We start from the raw sequence: 22250 nt of genomic DNA on the forward strand, positions 1-22250 counted from the left end.
AGTGGAACCTTTTTTCTTGGATAGTTTGTTTGCACATTATTTAATACTCTTGAATGATATTCACATTTTTGTGATAACAGTAGTCTCCTTTATCAACTCTGACTTAAGTCTTTTGTTAGTTAAGCTATTGAAACCTTTGTCAGTTTCCTTTTCACTGTGTCAGCTGTTTGATGTTGACCATTAATATGTCTTTTCCTGTTTCACATGTTTGAACTGTGGTGTGTTTTATTTTGTCTTTCCTTGTTTTGGACTTGGTTCCATCTTCAGGTTGATATTTATACTTAGGTTTAAAAACCAGATCTGTTTTCATCATTATCCTGGTTCTTACTTCTAAGAATGCTTAGATTACTCCAGAGTATTTGCTGTTCCCTTTCTACTCTTACATTTATGTATTATATGTCCCTAGTTGTCTGCACATGCGATTAATGATTGATACAAACTGCCCTGCAGTATTTTCTCACTTATATGACTGAGGCATCACATGCTGTTTCCATACTTAAAACAATACAGTTTGTTGATATTTATGAAATATATTGAAAATCCAGCAAGCCGTCACAGAAGTGTGTAGTGTATATACATGTACTTACTGAATACTTGTAAAGTACACACATGTGGATTAGTGTGAACTGACAGTCGGCCATCTAGTAGAAAGATTTGGGTACACAATTCAGTTAACCTGTTCTTCATTCTCCTTGCACAGCCTACTGGAGCACCTTTATGGGTAAAATCTGTGTGCTACATTGCTTGAAAAGGTTCTGTAGGACCAAGACCTTTTTTATCATTAACAATTTTTAAATGAATTTAAATTTTTACTTTGATTTCATTCTGTACCAACTCTCACAACAAGAAAACATGGTTGGCCTGTTTCACAGAGAGCAAGTAGTAGATACATTTATGCCTTTAGACATTTTCCATGTAATGACCCCATTTTAACTCAGAAGGTCTTCCCTCCACACTGATGCTGAGTCTGTGTGTAAGCTGACTACTGTTCTCGTTTACACTGCAGTGTCCTCTCACATGGCAGAGCAGGTGGGAAGGCCCCGAGGATCCTCTTCAGTACCTGCGAGGTCTGGTAGCCCGAACCCTTGCAATTCAGGTGAGAATGGACTGCTAGAAGCAGAGGTTGTGGCTCTGACTACGGTATGTAGATTTACCTATAGAAATATCCTTAGTAGTGAGAATGATGGGAATTTTCATCTTTATGTCATTTCAAATGTTTATATCACACTCTTCAAGATGTCTGCTGTCCACGGTTTTTTGTTTGTTTAGTTAGTTGGTTGGTTGGTTTGGTTTTTTGTTTTTAAAAATATTGATAATATGGAGAAATTCTACAGTTGTCCAGCTGGATTGTACAGATAGTGACTAAGGCAGCAACAAAAGCCCCGTCAGGACTGAGATCTGACTGCTGTAAGGAGTGTTCCTCCTGTGGGGAAACACTGCTTATTTTCCTACTGATGGCTTTTTTCCCACAGCTAACCAGGTAGGTATCCTAGGAAAATAAACTGAGTTAAGGGGTAACAGTGAACAGGAATTCTCTGTTTAGTTGTTCGGGTGGGACAAGGTAGTGGCCATGAGTCATAGGTACTTGAAAATGCTTGTCCTTCCTTCTCACCTACAGACAAGTTTGTCTGAGATTATTCTAGCTAGTTTTCATGCTAAACTAGAAGAAGCTGACCTGTGGCTGTAGACTCACCCGGTGCCCATGTGGCTAATTCCCTGGCTTTCCTTTCTTTAGAGATCCCATCAAGCTGTGTGGGACAGTGTGCATCTTCTCCTGCTGTCTTTTCATCTTTTTCTGAACTCAGCTTCCCTTCCTACAAAAGGGACTTCTCTACAGGATTGGGACCCATCTGAATTTTTGTTTGGTGTCTCGTATAACCATTGTGGGATTATTCAAGAAAAGATACTGGAATGAGAACCACATTAATCAATAGGGAGAACCACACAGAGACATTGATTGACTTACTCCATCTGTTCTAGAGGTTGCTTTACATGATCTGTGAAGAATGGGAAGGAGGGAAGGAGAGAGAGAAGGAAGAAGGGAGAAAGGAATGGATAGAAAGAGAGAAGGAGGAGTCTACAGTGGTCTCTAAAAGTGCAGGAGTGCTCACACGTCTATGTGCTCTGTTACCGACTGGGGTAACTACTCTGACTGTGGAGTTAGTGTTACTGGCTTCACTTATTTCATATAAGGACAGAGGTTTTTGCTTCAAAAAGTGTTCAAATAACCTTAATTGTCCTCTGCTGTTGTTATATTTTGTTGATACTAAAATTAATCCTTGAAAATAATTCTACATGAACAATTGTAAATTTGAGCACGACTACTCATCCGTAGCATGACTCTTCATCCATAGTATGTTGAATACTAGCAATCAGCTATAGACTTTGCCTCTATATGACCATCTTTAAAACTGTATAAGAATCCCTGACTCAAGATCAAAACTTTTGGACTTAATCATGCTTTCTTTCCAACCAACAAATACTTCTCACTACTACTACTTGGGTTTTTGTTTTGTTTTCTCTTGTTTGTTTTTTATATTTTTTAACATCTTTTTTTTTTACTAGCTTAATATTTTCTTTACTTGTAAGTATGCAAAGTACCATGTATCCCTGAAGTGATCTTTATTGTCTAGGATTTCAGTTTTTTTGGGGTTGTCTTCTGTGTTTCATTTCCAGAGCAGCTCATGATGGTAAGAAAAAGACACAGGCCCTGGTTGAATAAAGCAGCATAGACCTGGGCAGGCAGGCAGGCTCAGAGTTTATCTATAGTAATCATTGACAGTGGAATCTTGTAGCTTCTTATAAAAATGTGTTATGTCACTAATGTTTCAGAGTGAATATTAACAGTTTGAGCAAAGACCTAGCCATAGTCTCAGATCCCAGGGTTTTACATTTGGAGCACAACATGAGGGCAAAGTCAGTGGCTGCTGAGGGTTTCACATAGAGTGCTGGTTATTATGATAGGATTTGTGCAACTCATGTAAAAACGATGACAGGATGGTGTTTATTTGTTCAGTTAAAAACATTATAAACAGCTGCTGAATGCCAGGGCCCATGTGAGTACTGGTGACATAATGATTAGTAAATAGAGTTAGCTTCTGCCTCACAAAAAATTTACAGACATAGAAATTTCTGCCTGCTTCTGCCTCCCAAGTGCTAGAATTAAGGTCATGTGACACCACCACCTAGCTAAAGTGTCTATTTCTTATATATATTCATTTTAGCAATTAAAATTTGTCAATGTGATTATTGTTTCCTGGTGACACACAGTGTAAGATTGCTTAAAGTAGAGCACATACAACTGTAGGCTAGAGTGAGAACAGCGGGAGAGCGTTGAGAACAGAGCTGTGGGAGGAGACAGGAAGAGACACAACTATTGGGGGCTCAGAGCTCAGGCTGGCAATGAGGAGACACATGTCTTCCACAGAAACAGGCCAGCATCAAGAGGTAAACATCACAGCTTCAATAACTAAAATAGCTTCTTTAAGTCTAAGGCTCCACTGGAGAGAAGAAAGGGCTAAGTCATGACAGCATGTTAGAAGTTATCTTTGATTTTTAGGGCAAACAATCCCTGTCGTAAGAAATATTACATTATATTTTACAGGGATTGGTTGCCTACATTTAAGGTCTCTGTGCTAGTTGCATTTCCTGCATAGAGAAGCTTTTCTGATGAGAATTGTGAAATGTACTATTGTATGTAGATGATTATAAGTCATTTGGAATCAATTTAATATCATGTCCATTTAGTAAACAGATAGGCTTGTCCATTTAGTATTAGGGCCCGTGGCCTGTCTCCCCACAGGTTCCTGGCCCCAACAATGGTGCTAAGCATGGGTTTCATCTTGTGAAAAGGACCTTAGGTTCAAGCAGAAAGTATTTGGTTGCTACCATGATGTATGTGCCTCTATTACACCAGTAGGTGTGTCTTGCCAGGCTAGTCATCATTATAGCTTTCAGGGTTCACAGCCAGGTAAGATTGATCATTACTTTTCTTGTCAGAGAGTGTAGATAGTATGTTCTTACACAATGAAAGCCAGCCAGTTAGGATGGAGCTTCCAGATCTGTACCAGCTTGATTTCTCCATGTCTTATGACCCAAGTATGTGATGTGTTCAGCAATAGGGTCTTACCATCAAGTCTGGAGAGCAACCATGAGTATTGGTAATAACTTGTAATACTTGATGATCTGTGAGGCCTCACTAGCCAACAACTCCAAAAGAGGTAACCATTCCCAGCACTGGGAAGTTGCTGTTGTTGTTAGCCTGTGATAGCTTGTAAGGGCATTGTTGCCCCTTTATAACATAACTCCTTTGTATCTTATAAAGCATCTATAATAGTAGGCCTGCTTCCATGTGACTTTTTAAAAAGGTTTTTAGTGTTAATTACCCCTCCCATTTACCTTCGCTGCCCTGTCCTCCCACTGGGTGTACCAGTTTGACCCATCAATTTCTGTTATTATGTTGTAACACTGCATTCTCTCTCCCATCCACCTCTTGAAAGTCCATCCTTATGACCATGTATTAACTTCTGACTCCTGTGTGTATTCCAAATAAAACACATAGCCAAGGATTAACACTAACATCCACAGACGAGAGAAAACATTCAACATTTGTCTGTCTAGGTCTGGGTCACCTCACTCAGAGAATGATTGTTTCCAACTCCATCCATTTATCTGAAATTTCGTAATTGTATTTTCCTAGTGCTTGAATAATACTGAACTTGTAAGTGCACACTCACTATCCAGGCATCAGGTGATCTGGAACACGTAGGGTGTTTGTGATTGTGCACCCATGATCAGCCTTAGTAGACCATGGAGTCCTTTAGGTATATGCCCAAGAGTGGGATAACTGGGTCTCCTGCTGTTTCTAGCTTTCTGAGGAACCTCCACACTGATTTCAACAGTGACAGGCCAGTTTTTGTGTTCACTAACAGTAAGTGTTCCCAATGCCCCACACCCATGGCAGCATTTTTAATCCTTTGCTTGATCTTAGCCATGCTAACTGTTGTAAATGAAATCTCAAAGTTGTTTTAATTTGCATTTCTGTGGTGGCTAAGGATGCTGAACATTTTTAAATGTTTCTCAGTTGTTTATACTTTATCTTTTGAGAATTCTATTTAATTGTATGCCCTATGTTCAGTTGGGTTGCTCGTTGTTTTGTTTAGGTTTTTGAGTTCAGTGTATATTTTATACAATAACTCTCTGTCCAGTTATTCTGCCTCTTCCCTCAAATAATGGTGCCACTTGTTTTATGGAACTTTTTTGTTTCATGAGGTCTCATTTATTTTCAGTCTCAATGCCTATTCTTTGTTGTCTTGTGTTTTCCCTTCTGTCATATTTAAGGATTCTGGTTTTCTCTTGAGGTCCTTGATCCATTTGGAGCAGAGTGACTTTATTCTTCTGTGTGCAGCACTTGGTCCCTAGGCCGTCTGGAGAGTCCCTGGTGGGGAGTGGGCAGGGATCTGGAGAGTCCCAAAGGGAAGGAGTGAGACTGTGACAAGGTGGCTGTCCCTGACTCACAGAATGTAGCAGAGACTGAGAGGGGCAGTCGGTGCTTACCAGGGTTGCCAGGCCATGTGCAGTGGCTAGGAAGCTCCTGTGGGGCTTGGCCATGTGCCTTTAATTTTGTTAATAATCTTGTAATTGTCTTCCATTGCCTTAAAGTCTCATTTTAATATATAAAAGAGATGCAGAGAATTTCTGCAGAATTTGACAAAGATAAAGAGGTGTGGTGTGTCTAACCTGTATAAAAATGATACTTGGTTGCATTACACCTGAACTATTCGTATTCATGAGGAAACAGCTTTATTATTCAATTCTATATAGAGAATTCATAAAAATAGAGCTTTGGTAAGATAGTACTTTTAATGTCATTTTCTACTTTTTAATCTATGTGTCAATTATCTGGTAGCCCATCTCCCCTACCTTGTAAGCATTTGTCATAGAATAAGTGTTTTTAATAGAATGAGTATAACTTGAACTCATAAACTGTCTTATAGCTAGCATCATTATGAGAGTGTTTACTATTCTAGTTGATGGTTAGACCTGGGAGAATCTAAAAATGAGCAACTAAAGTTTTTATGCAATAGTCAGCTGTATTCAAGTATCAAACAATTTGTACTCTGAGGGTTATGAAGAGTCACATGAGTAAAGTGTAAAATCACAAGGGCAAGCCACAGTAGAAAAACAGGCTTTTCTATAGAGGCATATAAAGAAATAACAGTACTCAGAAGTCCCAATTCATGACTCAGTTCTTAGATCATGTTCCTATATTACAATATTTTGAAATCTTTTCATATCACTTTGGAAAATCGATTCATTTATGGTATAGTCAGAATCTATATTTGACCATCTCCAGGATTCATTGTGGCCTAACCCAGGAGTTGTCCTGATTGCTGTTCTGAGGTTAGATGTGTGTATAATGTTTAAGAAATTGTGTGGCACATTTGTCAGTCCAACCTGTTAGCTGTTCACTCACCTAGCTTCATGTCTATATTTGTTGCACATTATTTAAATAATTAGAGCTGTGAAGACTCATGATCATAGATGAGACTACAGGTGTTAGGTCTTACAGGAACCCATGGGGCAGTGGCCGTGGCCAGTGGCATTCATGAAGGGGAGTCTTTGACTAACAGGTTCTTGCATGTGATTCTGCTCACTGCAGTTTTGCTGTGATCCCAGGATGACTGTATGCATTTCTTATTAAAAAACAACTGGTGCCTAATTTTTATTTCCATGGTCATAAATCAATGTAAGTATAATTCAAATGTGGAAAAAAGGCAATTCTTACCTCACTATAAGATTTGCTAATCTGTTATTACAACTATTAAAAGAAGCTTTGTTACGTAGGCCTTATCTGCCAGCACCCTTATATTAATCTAGCTTTAAGCTAAGTAGACTAACAAGTTTTTATTTTTTCCATGGACTAACAACATTTTTACCAAAGAAACTTTTCCTTGACTAATTATCTTAATCTAAACTTAATAAAGTAAAAATCTGATTATCAGCTACTCTTCAGTTTTTAATTAGTTTAAGCATATATAAATCCACTTCTGAAATCAACCGTTTGGGGTATTAGAATTTAAAATTGATTTTAAAGTATTAATATAGTAATAGTATAATTGTAAATATTTATATTAAATGATTCATTAAAAGGATAACTTCCTGGCTGTTGAGCTAATAATGCTCAAATGTTCTACCATTGAACTATACCTCCTCTGTTCTGCTAATCATGAAAGACAAACAGATGAGATTGCACACAGCATTATTGTAACGTATAATATCAGAGAAGGAGACTCACAATTGTCCATGAGAACCTCGTTTTAAGTCATTAAAAAAATCAATACGTGTCTACCACAAGGCTATACAGTCATCTTTGTCATAAGACTTTTTACTAGTCAGGTACATTGAGACTAGTATGCAGATGTGGAGACTGAGAGTCTGGTTATAATAAGAACAATGCTTGCATCCTGGCTGAGCTGCAGGGGTATGAAATAGGCTGTTACAGAACTAAGCTCATTGCTTTCTATTCATGTAGCACTAATGACTTTCTTAGACTGTTTATAAACCATATAAAACAAATTGCTGAGGAAGTACCATCTATGAGCAGTAACTGACTGATATCCCTGTGTTCTACCTCTGTGCACCAGCTCAAGTGATAGATTGCTTCAGAGAGCACGAGGAAGCCACCTTTTAGCATTAGGACCTGCAGAAATCTTACCAGAAGAAACCACCAAGATGCCTGGGTTTATTTCTTGGCTTTAACAACTGCAGTGGAACCTGAAGCAAGACCTTGACCTTTAACCTCATGTGTTTTAAAGGGCAACTCTAACTTGCATGTGGTGGCACACAGACAGTTGGTTAGTGTAAGCCTGCAGTTGCTGTTGCACAAGACTGTTGATGCATTTGTTCCAAGTGACAACTTTTGAGTTTTTATCATACTGTATGTTGACTTGTGTGAATGCAGCAGAACTGACCTGTAAAGTAGCAGGAGTGAAGAGACTACTTTACAACCTTTTAGAGAGACTCATTTCTTCTTGGCCATTGACCAGTGTGTTGCTGAGAGGAGAGTCCTCAGGACTCAGGATGTGCAACTCTGTATCCAGTTTACGTGAGCAAACATCACTATTTGCTGTTGAGGGACCAACCCTAACTGCCACACACAACATGAACTATCCCATTTTAAGCTTTATTTTGAACATATTTGTACAGTGAAAAGGAGGCTTACTTATGGTGGGTAGATAACTACATCAAGCTTTTGCAAGACAGAATGAAAGTATCATTTTTTTCTAGACAATATTTCAAAGCAACTGGAAAATGACTCTATAGCAATTTGGTTGAAAACGGCTTGTGCATAACTGTACCATCTGTGTCCTTCCTTTCCCTTCTTCCTCTAGAATTGGGTAGAGAAAGCTGAAAAGCAAGCTCTTCTCGCTGATACGCTTGACCTATCTGAGCTCTTCCATCCGGACACATTCCTTAATGCTCTTCGCCAGGAAACTGCAAGGTACTCAGAATGAATACATTTTCCCCTCGGGGTAATTATGTTTTGTTTATTCACCTCTAGTCACATTGTCTTGGTTATCAAGAGTAATCTTATTCTTGACGCTTCTATAGGTATACTATTCCTCCAACAGCTGGCCTTTAACAACAGTCAACTTTTACTTTTGATATCGTTGCTTTATTAAAATATGAAAAAAATTAATTCCTAAGTTTGGTAATTTTTTAAATCCAGATTTGCACTATCCAAAATAGTAGCCAGTGGTCTATTTAAACATAAGCTATATAGACAAAAGAATTTACTTTCTTAGCACATTAGCCAAGTTCACAGTGTTTGATATAACCACAGATAACTGGAGATTACCAACTTAAACTACCTGAAAACATTTTACACAATCTTTTAGGAGGCTGCTCTGGATAAATCTTGTGGTGAACAGAGCTGATATTTATTGTCAAGTGGGTCTGTGTGCCAGTGACAGATTACTGCACATATATAGGCACTGTTCGTAACAAGGCAAAAGATAAGGAAGATTTCTAAAATATTCTGAGGAAGAAGTAAGAGTTTAGTTCTGGGGCCTGGTATTGACCTTTACTCAGAACATTTTTTGTTCATTCAATAAAAGCTTCCTGAATATCTTTTATATACTAAAATTTGAGGACTGTGGTAAAAATGTAAAGTGTAAACTGTCAAAGGCCCTCCTCCTATGAAACTTGTAATCTCAAAGGAAGACTTACATTTAAGCAACTAATGTTAAAAACCTTAGGTATTATAAATTTGGTAGCTCATATTTTGAAATTGTAAATATTTGTATTTAAAATGTCATTGAAAAAATATACATAACATATATTTTAAATTGATATAATCTGGTTCTAGAGATTGTCCCCTGGGGTTTATGCCTACTGAGTACATATTCTATTGCTAGACCTGTATGTGTGCAACAGAGAGTTATTTATCATGACATTTGGTGCTTGCTTTTCTAGGGCAACAGGCTGCTCTGTGGATAGCCTTAAATTTGTAGCATCCTGGAAAGGTCGACTTCAAGAAGCAAAGCTGCAGATTAAGGTACTAACTTGCGGTATTTAAATTTAAAATGCATCACTGAGGTGAAATGTACATTTCTGACTCATAGGCACCTATTCTAGTGTAAAGAGCAGCATAATCAACATAATGTAAGATCAACAGAACTCAACCATAGATTAGTCTAATTATGAAAGATTAACATGAAAGACCTTGCAATAAGATATATGTGATCTAATGTCAAACTTTAAGTATATTTTGAAAAAGCAAAATCCAGTATGCGTTATTTTTAAATATACTTTTAAATCATGACCACACACATAATAGTAGTGCTCAAGAGTGCCTCTACCTAGGTCAGGTCTATTCACAGGTCAGTGTTGGCCTCACTTTCTTGTCTTAATTAGGGTTTTGTTGATGGAAAGAGACACCATGACCAAAGCAAGGCAACTCTTACAAAGGACAGCATTTAATTAAGTTTGGCTTAAGTTTCAGAGGTTTAGTCCATTATCATCATAGCGGGAAGCATAACAATGTCCAGCAGACATGGTACTGGAGAATGAACTGAGAATTCTACATCTTGATCCTAAGGCAAAGAGGAGACTGCCTTCCTCAGACAGCCAGGAGGAGATTGTGGTTCTACACTGAGTGGAGCTTGAGCACTAGAAGACCACCAATGACACATTTCCCCTAACAAGGCTACACTTCCTAATTGTGCCATTCCCCAAGAGCCAAGCATTCAAACACATGAGTCTATAGGACCAAACTTATTCAAACCACTACACTCAGTATCCCCAGTGACTGCTGACTGTGCCCTAAATCACTTGAGGAGTCCTCTGTGTAACATCTCATGCTCCTGAAGACTTTTTTTACCCACATGGTGTCAGTATAGCATTGTTAAAAGTCTTATCAACAATAACAGGCCAAAGCAAGTAGCAAGCTGAGCCTAAGTTCAGGCACTGGAGAAGAAATCAACTCTTGATGGGTCCAGCTTTAGTATCATCTTTTCCAGGCAGTGGCAATTGAGACAGTAGGCTATCTCTGTACGGAAAGACTGATGGAAGATAGTAAATAATATCCCGTATCCAACACAGTCCCATTCCTGCAGAGAAACAAGTATACAGCACTGTTACTTACGAACTGCACAAACTGCATCCAAGAACTGCTCAGTCAAGGAGTAAAATAGTATATGTGTGTGGTGTGTGTGTGTGTGTGTGTGTGTGTGTGTGTGTGTGTACATGTACTTACATATGCTAAGTAAGTTTATGAGTTGGTGTTGGACTGCATCCTCCAGCTCAGGTTGGATATGCTGATGAAATTAATAAATTGATTCTGGAGACATAAATGTTGAGTTCTAGAAATAAAAATACAGGAAAAATGTGTTTACCAAGATTTCCAAAGAGAAAAAATAATAAAAGCTTTAAGAGAACACTCCTGTTTCTTCTCCACCTAGTGTGCCTTTAGTTTCTTTGCTTGTTTAGCTAATGCAATTTTATATGGAGATTTGATAAGCTCCAGTTCCAAACCATTTTCTCCATTGTTTCTTTTTTCTGACAGTTTTTTTATTTTAATAGTTTTATATTTAAAGTGTGATTCATTTGACTTTCAGGTATGAACTTTAAGACAAGGGTTGTTTTTGTTTGGTTGGTTGTTTTTTTTTTTTTTCTTCCTTTTTTTCCTATTGAACTAGAACTGCTGCAGCAACTAGTATAGAAGATATCCTTCAGTTGGAACTCTTAATTTTTCAGATATTTAATGTCCTTAAGCCTCACATTATGTAATTTATATCTACTTCAGTGTAATACAAACTTAATTCCATTGATATAGAAATATTCCTATACAACCTATCCCTGCTATTCTATGCAATACATACACAGAAGTATATGTACATGTTATAAAATTAGCAATGTATTGATTCTTATTGCTACATAGGCATGTACATATTCACACAGATGGTTACATCAACTTTTGGTTTACCATTCTTGACCTCTCATTTCTTTTTATTGCCTTTAGGCTATGACTAGTATCATTTTTCTCTCTCCCTCTCCTCCTTTTCTATTCACATTCCTTCATTTATTTTGGCTTTGGTGCTGTGCTGTTATGCCCAGATCTTGGGATTCACATAAGAGCTCAAAGAATTGCCAATCCCATGTAGTGAGACAAAAGAGTCTTCCAATAACGCGAACCTGGTTCTGCAAAGGGCAGGATTGCGACACCGTCTAGGAGCTCTGGATATCTATACACAGGCAGATTCTGGGGTTTCTGAGTTATATGACAAAGAAAGTGATAAGGGAAGTCGTCTCTCAAACAGAATACCATTTGTTTAGGTGGTAGGCGGGATTGCACAACTGGGGAGGGAATCGCTTCTGGGCTTTATGTTGCTGTCAGGGACTAGTGTTGTCCCAAACAGGCCACAGCTGTCTGGGAATGCTTGATTGCCCCAAAGTATGGCACTTGTCTCCCCAAGGATGTTTGGTCTTGTACTTTCCTCAAGGACGGGGGCCACCGGCTCTGGGGAGTGCTTAGCCATCCATCAGAGAGGGTGCCAGCCTTGGTGACATGGGGACTGGGAGTTGTTGCTGTTGGTCTGTTCCCTGGAGAGGGTTTTCATTAGGGCGTGCCATTATAGACCGGGGGATTGTGGTATTTCTGCTCCAGGCTGTGCCTTCTTTGAAAGGTCAGGCAGCCAGGCAGCGGGAAAGAGCAAGATGGGTGAGGGGAGACATTCAGTGAGGGAGTACTGAGGCAAGGAGAAGCTTTGTGACAGGTGAGTGTGTGGAGGCTGGCTGCCCAGCCTCTACAGTGGATTGAACCCAGGACCTTCTTAACCTTCCATATAAAAGAAGTGCTCTATCTACCATTGAACTCCATTGCCAGCCCAAGTGTATTAGTAAGGGCTCTCTAGAGTCACAGAACTTATGTGATATCGCTATGTATGAAGGGAATTTATTGCAATGACTTAGTCTACAGTCTACCTAACCTAACAATGGGCAGCTGTGAATGGGAAGTCCAAGAATACAGTAGTTGCTCAGTCCCATGAGGCTAGTTGTTTCAGCTGGTTTCTGTATAAGCTAGAATCCTGAAGAAGTAGGTTCCAACAGATGTGCTGGCAAGTGTAAGTGGATGAAGAAGAGTGAGTCTTCCTTCTTCTAATGTCCTTATGTAGGCCTCCAGCAGAAGGTGTGCCCTAGATTAAAGGTGTGTACTACCATGCCTGGAACTTGCTTTGTCCCAGGCTGCCCTTGAATTTAGAGATCTATTTGCCTCTGTCTTCTGAAATTAAAGGTATGTACTACCTTGCCTTGGCCTAAACTTTTCATGACCACTGTGCCTCAAGATCTCCAAGTCAAGATCCTGTTCAGAAGCCTGTGCCTTCCAGCCTCAAGATCTGGGTCACAGGTGTGCCATTTCTGGATTGTAGTTCGTTCCAGATGTAGTCAATTTGACAACCAGGAATAGCCATCACACCAAGTATTATATTCCAATATAGCATTGGGGTTTTGTTATGTAAATTTAATTCTAAAGTTATCAAACTGACAAAACAATTATATTCATAGCTATATGAACTTTCTTTTAAAGAGGAAAAAATATGTATTCTTTTGTAATTATGCATGTACCTTTATTCATGTTCTTTTTCTCTGTTATGTATTCTGTGTGAAAACTGTCTATTGTCATTGAATTTTGATATGATGAGCTTTCTTTCAAGGCAAATTTGCTAAAAACAAATTCTGATTTGCTGATCTAGGGGGAAAAATGAAATAATATAAAACTCATTAGCAGAAATAGACAAAAGAACAGAATAGAAATACCTTAAAATCAATGCTGAAACAGTTTGTGTGGTAGGATATACAGCAGTAACCTTTTGTATTCAGGTTAGAGACAAAATAAATAAGTTATATAATTGCTATTTGCATTTATAAACAGCAAAACTATCCCCTAAGTGTGTACAGACATGTAAATCACATTTGGGTGCTCCCTAATGGACTCAGTAAAGTGTTTCAAGATTTCATTTCCTGTATACAGAAATGAGATAGTAGAATAGATTCATTTATTTAGAAAGTATTGTAAAATCCTCTGGTAAGAATTATCCAAATAAGATCTGCCTCACTTTAATGGGTTGTTTATATAATTTTTATATGTCTAGGTATCACTGGCTGAAACTTACTGAACATTGTCTATGTATCCGACAGTGTCACACATAATTTACTCTGTGTCAGGTTGGTCCTCCTCTCAGATAGCCTGTGGCTCTGTATCATGGAGATCCTATAGTTTTAGATCTGTAGGACCAGCCTTTTCAGGTTCTCCAGGAGTTCATTGATGGGGTAGAAGTTGGGGTGGGGCAATTCAAAGCCCTGGATCTGGGCCAGAGAGATAATTGAGCTGGTCAGCCCACTGGCTCTCCTCTCATACCCTCAGGACTGGCTTACCAGCAACCCCTGCAACAAGGGCCAGGGATGCTCTGCTGCCAAGGGGGAGGGGGAAGGCCTACTTTCCTGAGTGCTCCAGCAGGTGATGGACAGGGCCAGAACTCCTCCTCTCTTGACCCCAGGGCCAGCCCTCCCACCTACTGTAGCTGACAAAAGATGAGGGTGGAGGAGGGCATCTTTCCCTTGCTATGCCACAGCACAGCAGACAAGAGTCAGGGCTGGCTCACTCACAAACCCCATATTAAGGGCCAGCTTTACTATGCTGCCCAGGAGAGGTACAGGGCCTGCTCTTCAGCCTGCTGTAGTTGGCTGTGGTGGATGGAGGCAGCTTATTTTGAAGCATCTCTCCCTATCCATCCCTTGTCATCAAACAACAGATAAGTGGTGGACCATCTTTCCCAAGCTCAGACTCACAGGACCAGATCACCCATACCTCCTACATCAGGGTACATCTACTCCTACATCTACTGTGCTGCCTAGGCAAGATGCAAGGCCTGTTCTTACAAGGGGAGATTTTACTGTTAAGAGTCTCCTTCTTGGTTTATAGCAATCTTCACAACAGTCATTTAAGATAGGCATTCTTCCCATGTTTTAAAGGAGGAAACTGAGCTATAACTCATTAATAAAATAAAATAAAATAAAATAAAATAAAATAAAATAAAATGTGTCACAAGATATGTAAGAACCACATGGTCATGGTCGTTTTCTGATTAGGCTTCTCTCTCCCACTTCCTGGAGAAGAGTTAATTTGTGTTTTGCTTTTATTTTTCTAATAAACCTGACATTTGTGAATTTTTTATAGAATGTTAGCTATAAAAGTAAGAACTGTCTAAAGAAAGTTCACAATGAACAAGATCAGACTTTGTATGTTCTCCAAATAAAAGACCCTAATCTGTTTTCACAGCATTTGGGATGCTGAGCCTTTGACCCTAACCTCCAACATCGTATGCCTGGTGCTTCAGAATTTAGTTTGTATTATAATGGCTCTCCTCTTTTCTTTGCAGATCAGTGGCCTGTTACTGGAAGGCTGCAGTTTTGATGGCAATCGCCTTTCAGAAAACCAGCACGATTCTCCCAGTGTGTCATCAGTTCTTCCTTGCTACATGGGCTGGACTCCACAGGTAAGCCGAGGATGCACAGCTTCCAATTTCATTGGTTCACTCTTGGATTTTACTTTTCTGAAAGATATCATGGCTTGTGTGGTTTTAGTTTGCTTTCCTATTTTACCTAAACTTTAACAAATTTGTAGTCAAAGTATTTTATTTTTGAAGAGGTAAAGATTTTTAAACTATTTTGTTTGGAAACAGTTTTTTTTAAAAAAAAAAAATGTGTATGATTAGAGTCAACCCTTGAGCTTAAGAACTAGGTGACAGTGTGCCATGAGCCTTCCTGTGCACGCCTCTTAGACATGCACTTTCCATGGTTTCAAGTAAGTCTTTTGAACCACACAGGTCCAGGCCTTTGCAGAGTAGCAAGGTGTGGCACTGCAATGAGGATGCTGACTGTCAGTTGTCCGTGATGCTTGAAGAGGCTTAAGAGATGTGGCCTTCTGGAGGAGTCAGTCACTGGGGGTGGGCTCTGAGGTTTAAAAACCACCAGCCAGCCTCAGTTTGTACTCCCTGCTTCCTGCTACAGTCCCAAATGTAAGTTCTCAGCCTCCAGCTCCAGCCTCAATGTCTCCGTTCTAGGGACTCTTACTGTTCTGGAACCATCAGCCCAAATAAGGCTTTTTTCTATAATTTGCCTGGGTCACAGTGTTTATCTTGGCAGTAAGAACGTAACTCACATACCAGGCCAGTGTAATACATGTCAGAGGCCTGGCCTCACAGCGTAACAGCAGCTTCAGTGACTGAGAGTTTTATTCTTTAATAGTGGAACCTAGAGGCATACCTGTATCTTTAAAATAGGATGCAGTTTTAGATGAGGCATGTACCTCTTAACTCTGAAGCTTAAGACTGAAAATAGATGCATAAATAGACTATAATCCTCCCTCCAATAAGCAGCAAAACTGTTGCTCACTATAGGAAAAATACATTTTCTCACTAGAAAATGCCACATTGGACTTTCCACTTATATATGTATTTTTTAACAAAGATCAAGAGTACCTGGGTGTTTGAACATAATGTGTAGAGCTGTAGCAGTAACTAGCTGTCACTGTTCAGAGAGGCAAAAGAGCACAATCCTGAGAGGCTCTCCCATTCATGTGGATTCATTTCCTCCAGTGTTCGGATGACTTTCAGATGAAGAAATGAGATCAAAAGAATATTTGTCTTTTTTCAGAAATGTATATCAAAAAGGTGATAATTATGGGTCATATGGTTTTTGATCTTAGGTTGTAAATGACACTCAAAGTTATACCCACTCTGCAAATGGGTTAGGTCAAAGCTTTCCACATGGGAGCTACATCCTGGGTTACCCAGGTAGGGCCAGCATGCTCATGGAAGTCTGTAAAAAAAAGGGGGGGGGAGAGATAGGAGAACTCTGAAGAAGGCTGCAAACGTTGAGAGGACAGAGAGGAGAACTTGAAAAGACAGAATGAAAGAAGCCTCTGGAAGCCAGGGGTACAGGACACACACCTTCTCGGGGAGCCCCCAGAAGAGCAGGGCCTGCCAGCCCTGGGGTCAGGACTCTGACAGTAGGTCAGTTCTCTTAAGACACTAAATTCTTGTCAATTTTGGAGTAACAAGAAGAGATGTGCACAGGCTATTCTACAGCTGCATAAGCATATACTGTATACAGAATGGCTTTAAACTATTCAGAGGACAAAGTTCATGCCTACTATTGTTTCTGTGAAACTGAAGATGCTTTAAAGTACAGACTAACATATGCTAACAGATGTTCAAAAGCCCTCTTGATCAGTCTCCTGGCCTTTGTTCTGTGATCCCTGCCCCCAGCAGTAGTCAGAATATCCCTTTCAAATATGAAGTTAATTTATTTCTTGCTCAGAAGCCTTCAGTGGGCTCCTGACAAATCCCAAGTCCCAACATCAACCTCTGTAGCAAAAGAATAAGAGAAGGGAAGAAGTAGTGGACACAGCAATGTCCTCTGGAGATGTCCTGCCATTAGCATATTGCTCACTATTGCTAGGACTTGTGTGCTTTTACTCACTTTGCCTAAAGCATCAAAGTTACATCGACAGATAGACAAGGGAAGCAGGAAAAGCCTACAGTGAGCTGGCTCACACAAGACAGAATGCATGAGTGATAGCTGGGCCAAATTAGTGTCACATTTTAGACTTGAGCTTCAGTACTGAGCTTAGCTAACAGGCGAGTTTCTGTTTATTGTAACTGTAATGCAGTCACAATATATAGGCTTTAATTATTGAATTTTTATTGAAGTATTTGCATAATACTTTTTATGTACTATCATGAACTATTTGCAGTCTTCATGTATCTCATTTTTGTTAAATGAGCAGTATATTTGTTAATAGTTTCCATAAAATTTTAATTTTATACAAATACCTTAGCCTAGCTAGCCTGATTCTTTAGCCTAATAAAATAAACATATTAAAGAGGGAGCTGGATCATCAGTATTTAATGCAGTTACACAGCACACCTAAGGAACCATAGGTATTTTGATGTTGGTCAGATCATTGGCTCTGCCTCGGCTTGGATCATTTATGGTTAGGAACTTAGAGCAATTCCATTCAGCTTTCCCAAAAGTCAGGAGCCTGAGAAATGCTGAGCAGAATGTCAAGAAGCCACAGTGGTGCTTTGTTAATAGTGCCATACAGCTGGGAAGAAGGATGTGTGAGCTGTCAATGAACACCCAGCATCAGAGCATTTGTGTCCTAGTGTCTGCTGGCAGCAAGGACAGACTGGAGCCTGGGCCTAAGTTCCCACAGACATCAGATGCTTGAGAAAAGTGACCTCCTTCAGCACGAAGCTTCATGCCACCACAGTCCACTGAATGTGTAATGTCTGTCTGCTCTTTGTAAAAACTGTAGTAGTGATTGCAGTGGAAGAAAGCTTGCACTTGATGCTCTGAGTTCTGAAGAATAAGCAGAATTGGGGAAGAGAGCCAAGTCTGTGGCAGGAGTCTCGGGTTCTCCTTACTCCAGACCCTACATTTGGCAAGCAATCCACCTAAAAATTCATTTTCTTATAAACCTTGTTAGGATGACAGCCTGGAGACTTAATTTTAATACTCTTTACTTAAAAGTTATGTTTACTTAAAAGTTATATTTGATGTGTGTGTATTTCCTAACTGAGTTGTAAGCAGCACTGAAGGACATTCTTCCCATCTGTGTGCAGCCTCTGGGACATAGGTGCACCTCGAGCACACAAAGCACTGTCATATGGTAGTCTGGGTAACCCACCCCAGTCACACAAACTAGAGACAGCCAGGAAAGCTCGGGGAAGGTGGCTGCATTCTTTAGGGGAAACGACCTATGTAAAGTGCAAGCTTTGTTGTATGTGTAGTAGGTTAAAATTCAGGGATGTCAAATAGACTGAAGTGACTTACATCAAAAATGTGAGGATCTCAGCAGAGTGTTGGAAAAGAAAAAAGTTCATGTAGTGCACACTTAAGAATTAAAATAGGATTTAAAAAGTATTTTCCTGAAAGAAAACTATTTTGTTTCTCTTTGCCATAGCATCATCCACTACCAGCAGAAGGTGTGAAAGGGGTGAATTTTTCTAGTTGATTTCAGAATTGGTAGAAATAGCAGCCCAAAGATGAAGGTGTGTACATGACTAAGGCTCCAGCCTCCTGAACATATGCAGAGATCACATGTCCTTTCACCTAGGGGAACAAAATACTTAGCTTCTAAGGAGTCCATATCCTAAAGCCATGCATTTCTATAAATGATCACTTCTATTTTAAAGATAATCACTGAGCTTGTCTCGGGACACCCTTACTATGGGTAAGCGCTGTATGCTTCTACTCCAGTCCAGTAATCCTCTACAGTAGTCCTTCTTAAATCCCATTCCAGCTCTGGAACACTAATAGCTCACTGGTCGAATAAGATCATAGGTTCAGACCAAACACCAGTGTTAGATTTTAGTTATTACAAATTTGTTTGAAAATTCTTCTTTGAAAAAGTTGCCTATTTCTGAGAACCAGTCACAGAACTAGATGAAGCATGGCTAGCCATTCCTGGCGCCCAAATGATGGTTTTTGATGGCGTCTTCTCTGGAGAGAAACCAAGGATCATTACAGTAGTCATTCATTTTACCTCTGTGGAAGAAACTGAATGCAAACTTGCCACACACTGATACACTAGAGACACAGTGAACACAGGACAGACAGCAAGGGCGGCAAAGTCAGCAGGCAGCTTGAACAGATTCTGGGTGAAGACAGACAATTAGAGCAGCAGGAAGATACTTGCATTGAACTACAGCAGAAATGCCCAAGTCCACCAGCTTGCTCGGAAAGGAGCAGCCCTGGAAACATACCAGGGACATGCACTGTGTAAAAAACAAAGGAAGATTACAGCACTATATTTAATCCATCCCTTCTAAATTGATCTTTACGGTAGTTATAAATGAGAAACAGAAGTTCTTTGTAGGCATATTCCTGCTTAGAAATGCATTTTTATGGTTATAGAAATTTACAAGTAAAACTATATGTTTCATTTTCAAAATATTCCAGTATTTTGGGCTAAAGGAAAGTTTTAGAGTGTGTGTCTGTGTGCTTCTGTGTGTGACTACATCTGAGAGAGAGAGAGAGAGAGAGAGAGAGAGAGGAAGAGAGAGAGAGGGAAAGAGAGAGAGGGAGAGAAAGGGAGAGAGAGGGAGAGGAGAGAGGGAGAGAGAGGGAGGGAGAGAGAGGGAGAGAGAAAGGGAGAGTGAGCAAACACAGTTGGACACATTGTAGAAATCAGAAGACAACCACCTGATCTTCTTCACCTGTGAGATGGGTCTTTGTTGTTAAGCACCACTGCATTCAACAGCTAGTTGCCCAGTGAGCTCTCCTGTTTTAGCCTCTCATCTCCCTCAGAACACTGGAACTAGAGCTGCCTGTACTATGTGTCTGGCTTCTGTGTAATTATTAGGGACTTGAACTCAGGTCCTCATGCTTACCAGTGAGCCATTTTCCCAGTTCTCAGGCAAGTTTTCAAAGGAGCCATGATTGAGTATTTGTGAACTCCTGTGGAATATAGGAGCTTATTATAGTAATCTTCAGCTGAAATGTCTAATATCTGATACAGCATAAGACTTGGATGGTGTGAATTTGTTGCTGTATTTTTAGACTATTCTCTTCTTTTGAACAGGGTTCGTATGGTCCATATTCCCCTGATGAATGCATTTCTTTGCCTGTTTATACAAGTGCCGAGAGGGATCGTGTGGTGACCAACATTGATGTTCCATGTGGTGGCAACCAGGACCAGTGGATCCAGTGTGGGGCAGCGCTGTTTCTTAAGAATCAGTAAATCTGAGGCAATGCAGGAGGACTTAGCAAAGTGACAGTTACTGCAATGCTCCACACAGAGCATGTAGTCTGTATTTGAAACATTAGTTCAGAATATCTGCTGCTAGTTGTTCTTGTTGATGGTCTCCTTGTGTTTCTATTTTAATAAATGTGTAACACCAGCACTATGTACCTTAAAGAATTTCATATTAAAGAGGGGTATTTTGTGGTAGGTATTAAATATTTTTATAAAGAAGTTTACTTTTCAATAGTTTAAATATTTACAATTTAAAGTTCTATATTTATGAAATCGATAATATCTTGGTTTCATATAATTACACATAAAGTTATTGTAGTTTATGGTTTTAAATATGTGTACACTCTGCTTTTAAGCATTGAACAATGTACAGAGGTATAATGAATGAATTATCTTAACAATTAAACATGATATCATTTCTTTGTGTCCATTAAATGACATAATATATATTAATATCCTAAATGTGAAGAGGAAGAATTCACATAAGAATGTAGATAATGAAACAAAGTCTGCTCATGGGATTTAGAGTTACCTTCTTTCTAGGAGCTTTGAAACTTGCATTTGAGCTCTGTGAGACTCCCTGAAATCCAAGACTGCAGTGGTGCTGCCACAGAGTGCCAGAGCCTGTATTACGTCCAGCTGTCTGTCTGTTCATGGAACAGATAGCTGTTGAGGGTTGAGGTGTGTGCTGCTGTCAGGCATGTTTAATAGCCATTCTTGTCTACTGTGTGTCTACACTTATGCCAGTGCTATTGGGGTTTTGTCAGTTTTCTTTGCATTTCCCCCAGTATCAGGAATGAAATTCAGGGTCCAGCGCAAGGTAGGCAAGCACTCTATGACTGAACCACACCCCCATACTTGGCATTTATCATCAAAGAAAAGTTGCATACTTAGAGGAGAAATAACAGCTGAAATAAAAGGAAAAAGAAACTATGAATTAAGAACCTCACAATAATACTCAAACACTAGAGAAATGATCCCAGAAACCAGAGCAAGAGGTAAAGAGATAAAGGAGCGTCCAACAGTGAGCAGGAGGATCCCATCCATACATCTGAGTCTTTGCCATCTGTCTCTAAGACTGAAATAATGGCTAAACACTTAAATCAATGTGTAATTTTGAAATTGCTGGAAAATAAGAAAAGCTTGAAAAATGACACATTTTCTTTGTGTTATTTGTATCCACTTAATTCTGACTGAGACAATAGTCATAGCCCACACTGTGATTTGAACACTGGAGGTTTATGTCACCTGGGATTATAGGTTGACCCATAATTCCCTGTGTGAGGTGAGATTTGGGATCCAAAAGGCAAAACCTTCACAATTAGGGTTAATAAGGAAGCTCCAGTAAGCTAAACTTTAACACAGCTAAAAGATGTCATCTCTGAACCAGAGGAGTACCTTCACCCGAGTCCAAATACACTAGTGCCTTAATCTTGGACTCTTAGACCCCAATACTGAGACAAATAATGCTCTATTGTTTATAAGCCACCCATCATATAATATTTTTGTTATAACAGGACAGACACAACACTAGAGACAGAAAGTAAATCAGCAGTTGCCAGGTGTGTGTTTGTATATTGATAAAATAATATAGAGTTCTAAGGAGCTAATTAAAATATGATTGTTAGGGTGTGGTCATGGAAATGTATTAATTCTATAATAGCTGATATAGCATCTTATAAGCTAACTAAAAAAGGCAGATTCTCTGAATGAATGATAGGGTGAAGAACAACTGCAAAGCCATTCTGGGACAATTGGATGAGAATTCAACTTCTTTTTTAGAGGCAAAGCTTCTCAAATTATAAAGATTATGATAAGAACAGCTGTTAATGAAATAAATGAGCCTATAGATGATACTGCATTTCATGTGGCATAAGCATTTTTGAAACCAAAGTAATGTCATGGCATTTCTGAAAATCTTAGA

General features: G+C 39.4%; 1 protein-coding gene across 1 annotated transcript in view; it reads left to right on the forward strand.

Annotated features, from left to right (window-relative positions):
• The window catches only part of LOC114624399 (cytoplasmic dynein 2 heavy chain 1-like), a gene marked incomplete at its 5' end in the record, with an annotated part of 59363 nt that extends 38818 nt beyond the window's left edge, over positions 1-20545 (forward strand). Inside the window, 5 exons of the mRNA XM_028771360.1 lie at positions 1007-1096; positions 8394-8503; positions 9478-9559; positions 14943-15059; positions 20153-20545. Of these exons, the coding sequence (XP_028627193.1) occupies positions 1007-1096; positions 8394-8503; positions 9478-9559; positions 14943-15059; positions 20153-20311 (558 nt within the window). The remainder of the gene's footprint in view (positions 1-1006; positions 1097-8393; positions 8504-9477; positions 9560-14942; positions 15060-20152) is intronic.
• Between the last annotated feature and the right edge of the window lie 1705 nt (positions 20546-22250).

The sequence above is a fragment of the Grammomys surdaster genome, unplaced genomic scaffold (genome assembly GCF_004785775.1).
Source record: "Grammomys surdaster isolate TR1022 unplaced genomic scaffold, NIH_TR_1.0 206, whole genome shotgun sequence".
NCBI classification, from domain to species: domain Eukaryota; kingdom Metazoa; phylum Chordata; class Mammalia; order Rodentia; family Muridae; genus Grammomys; species Grammomys surdaster.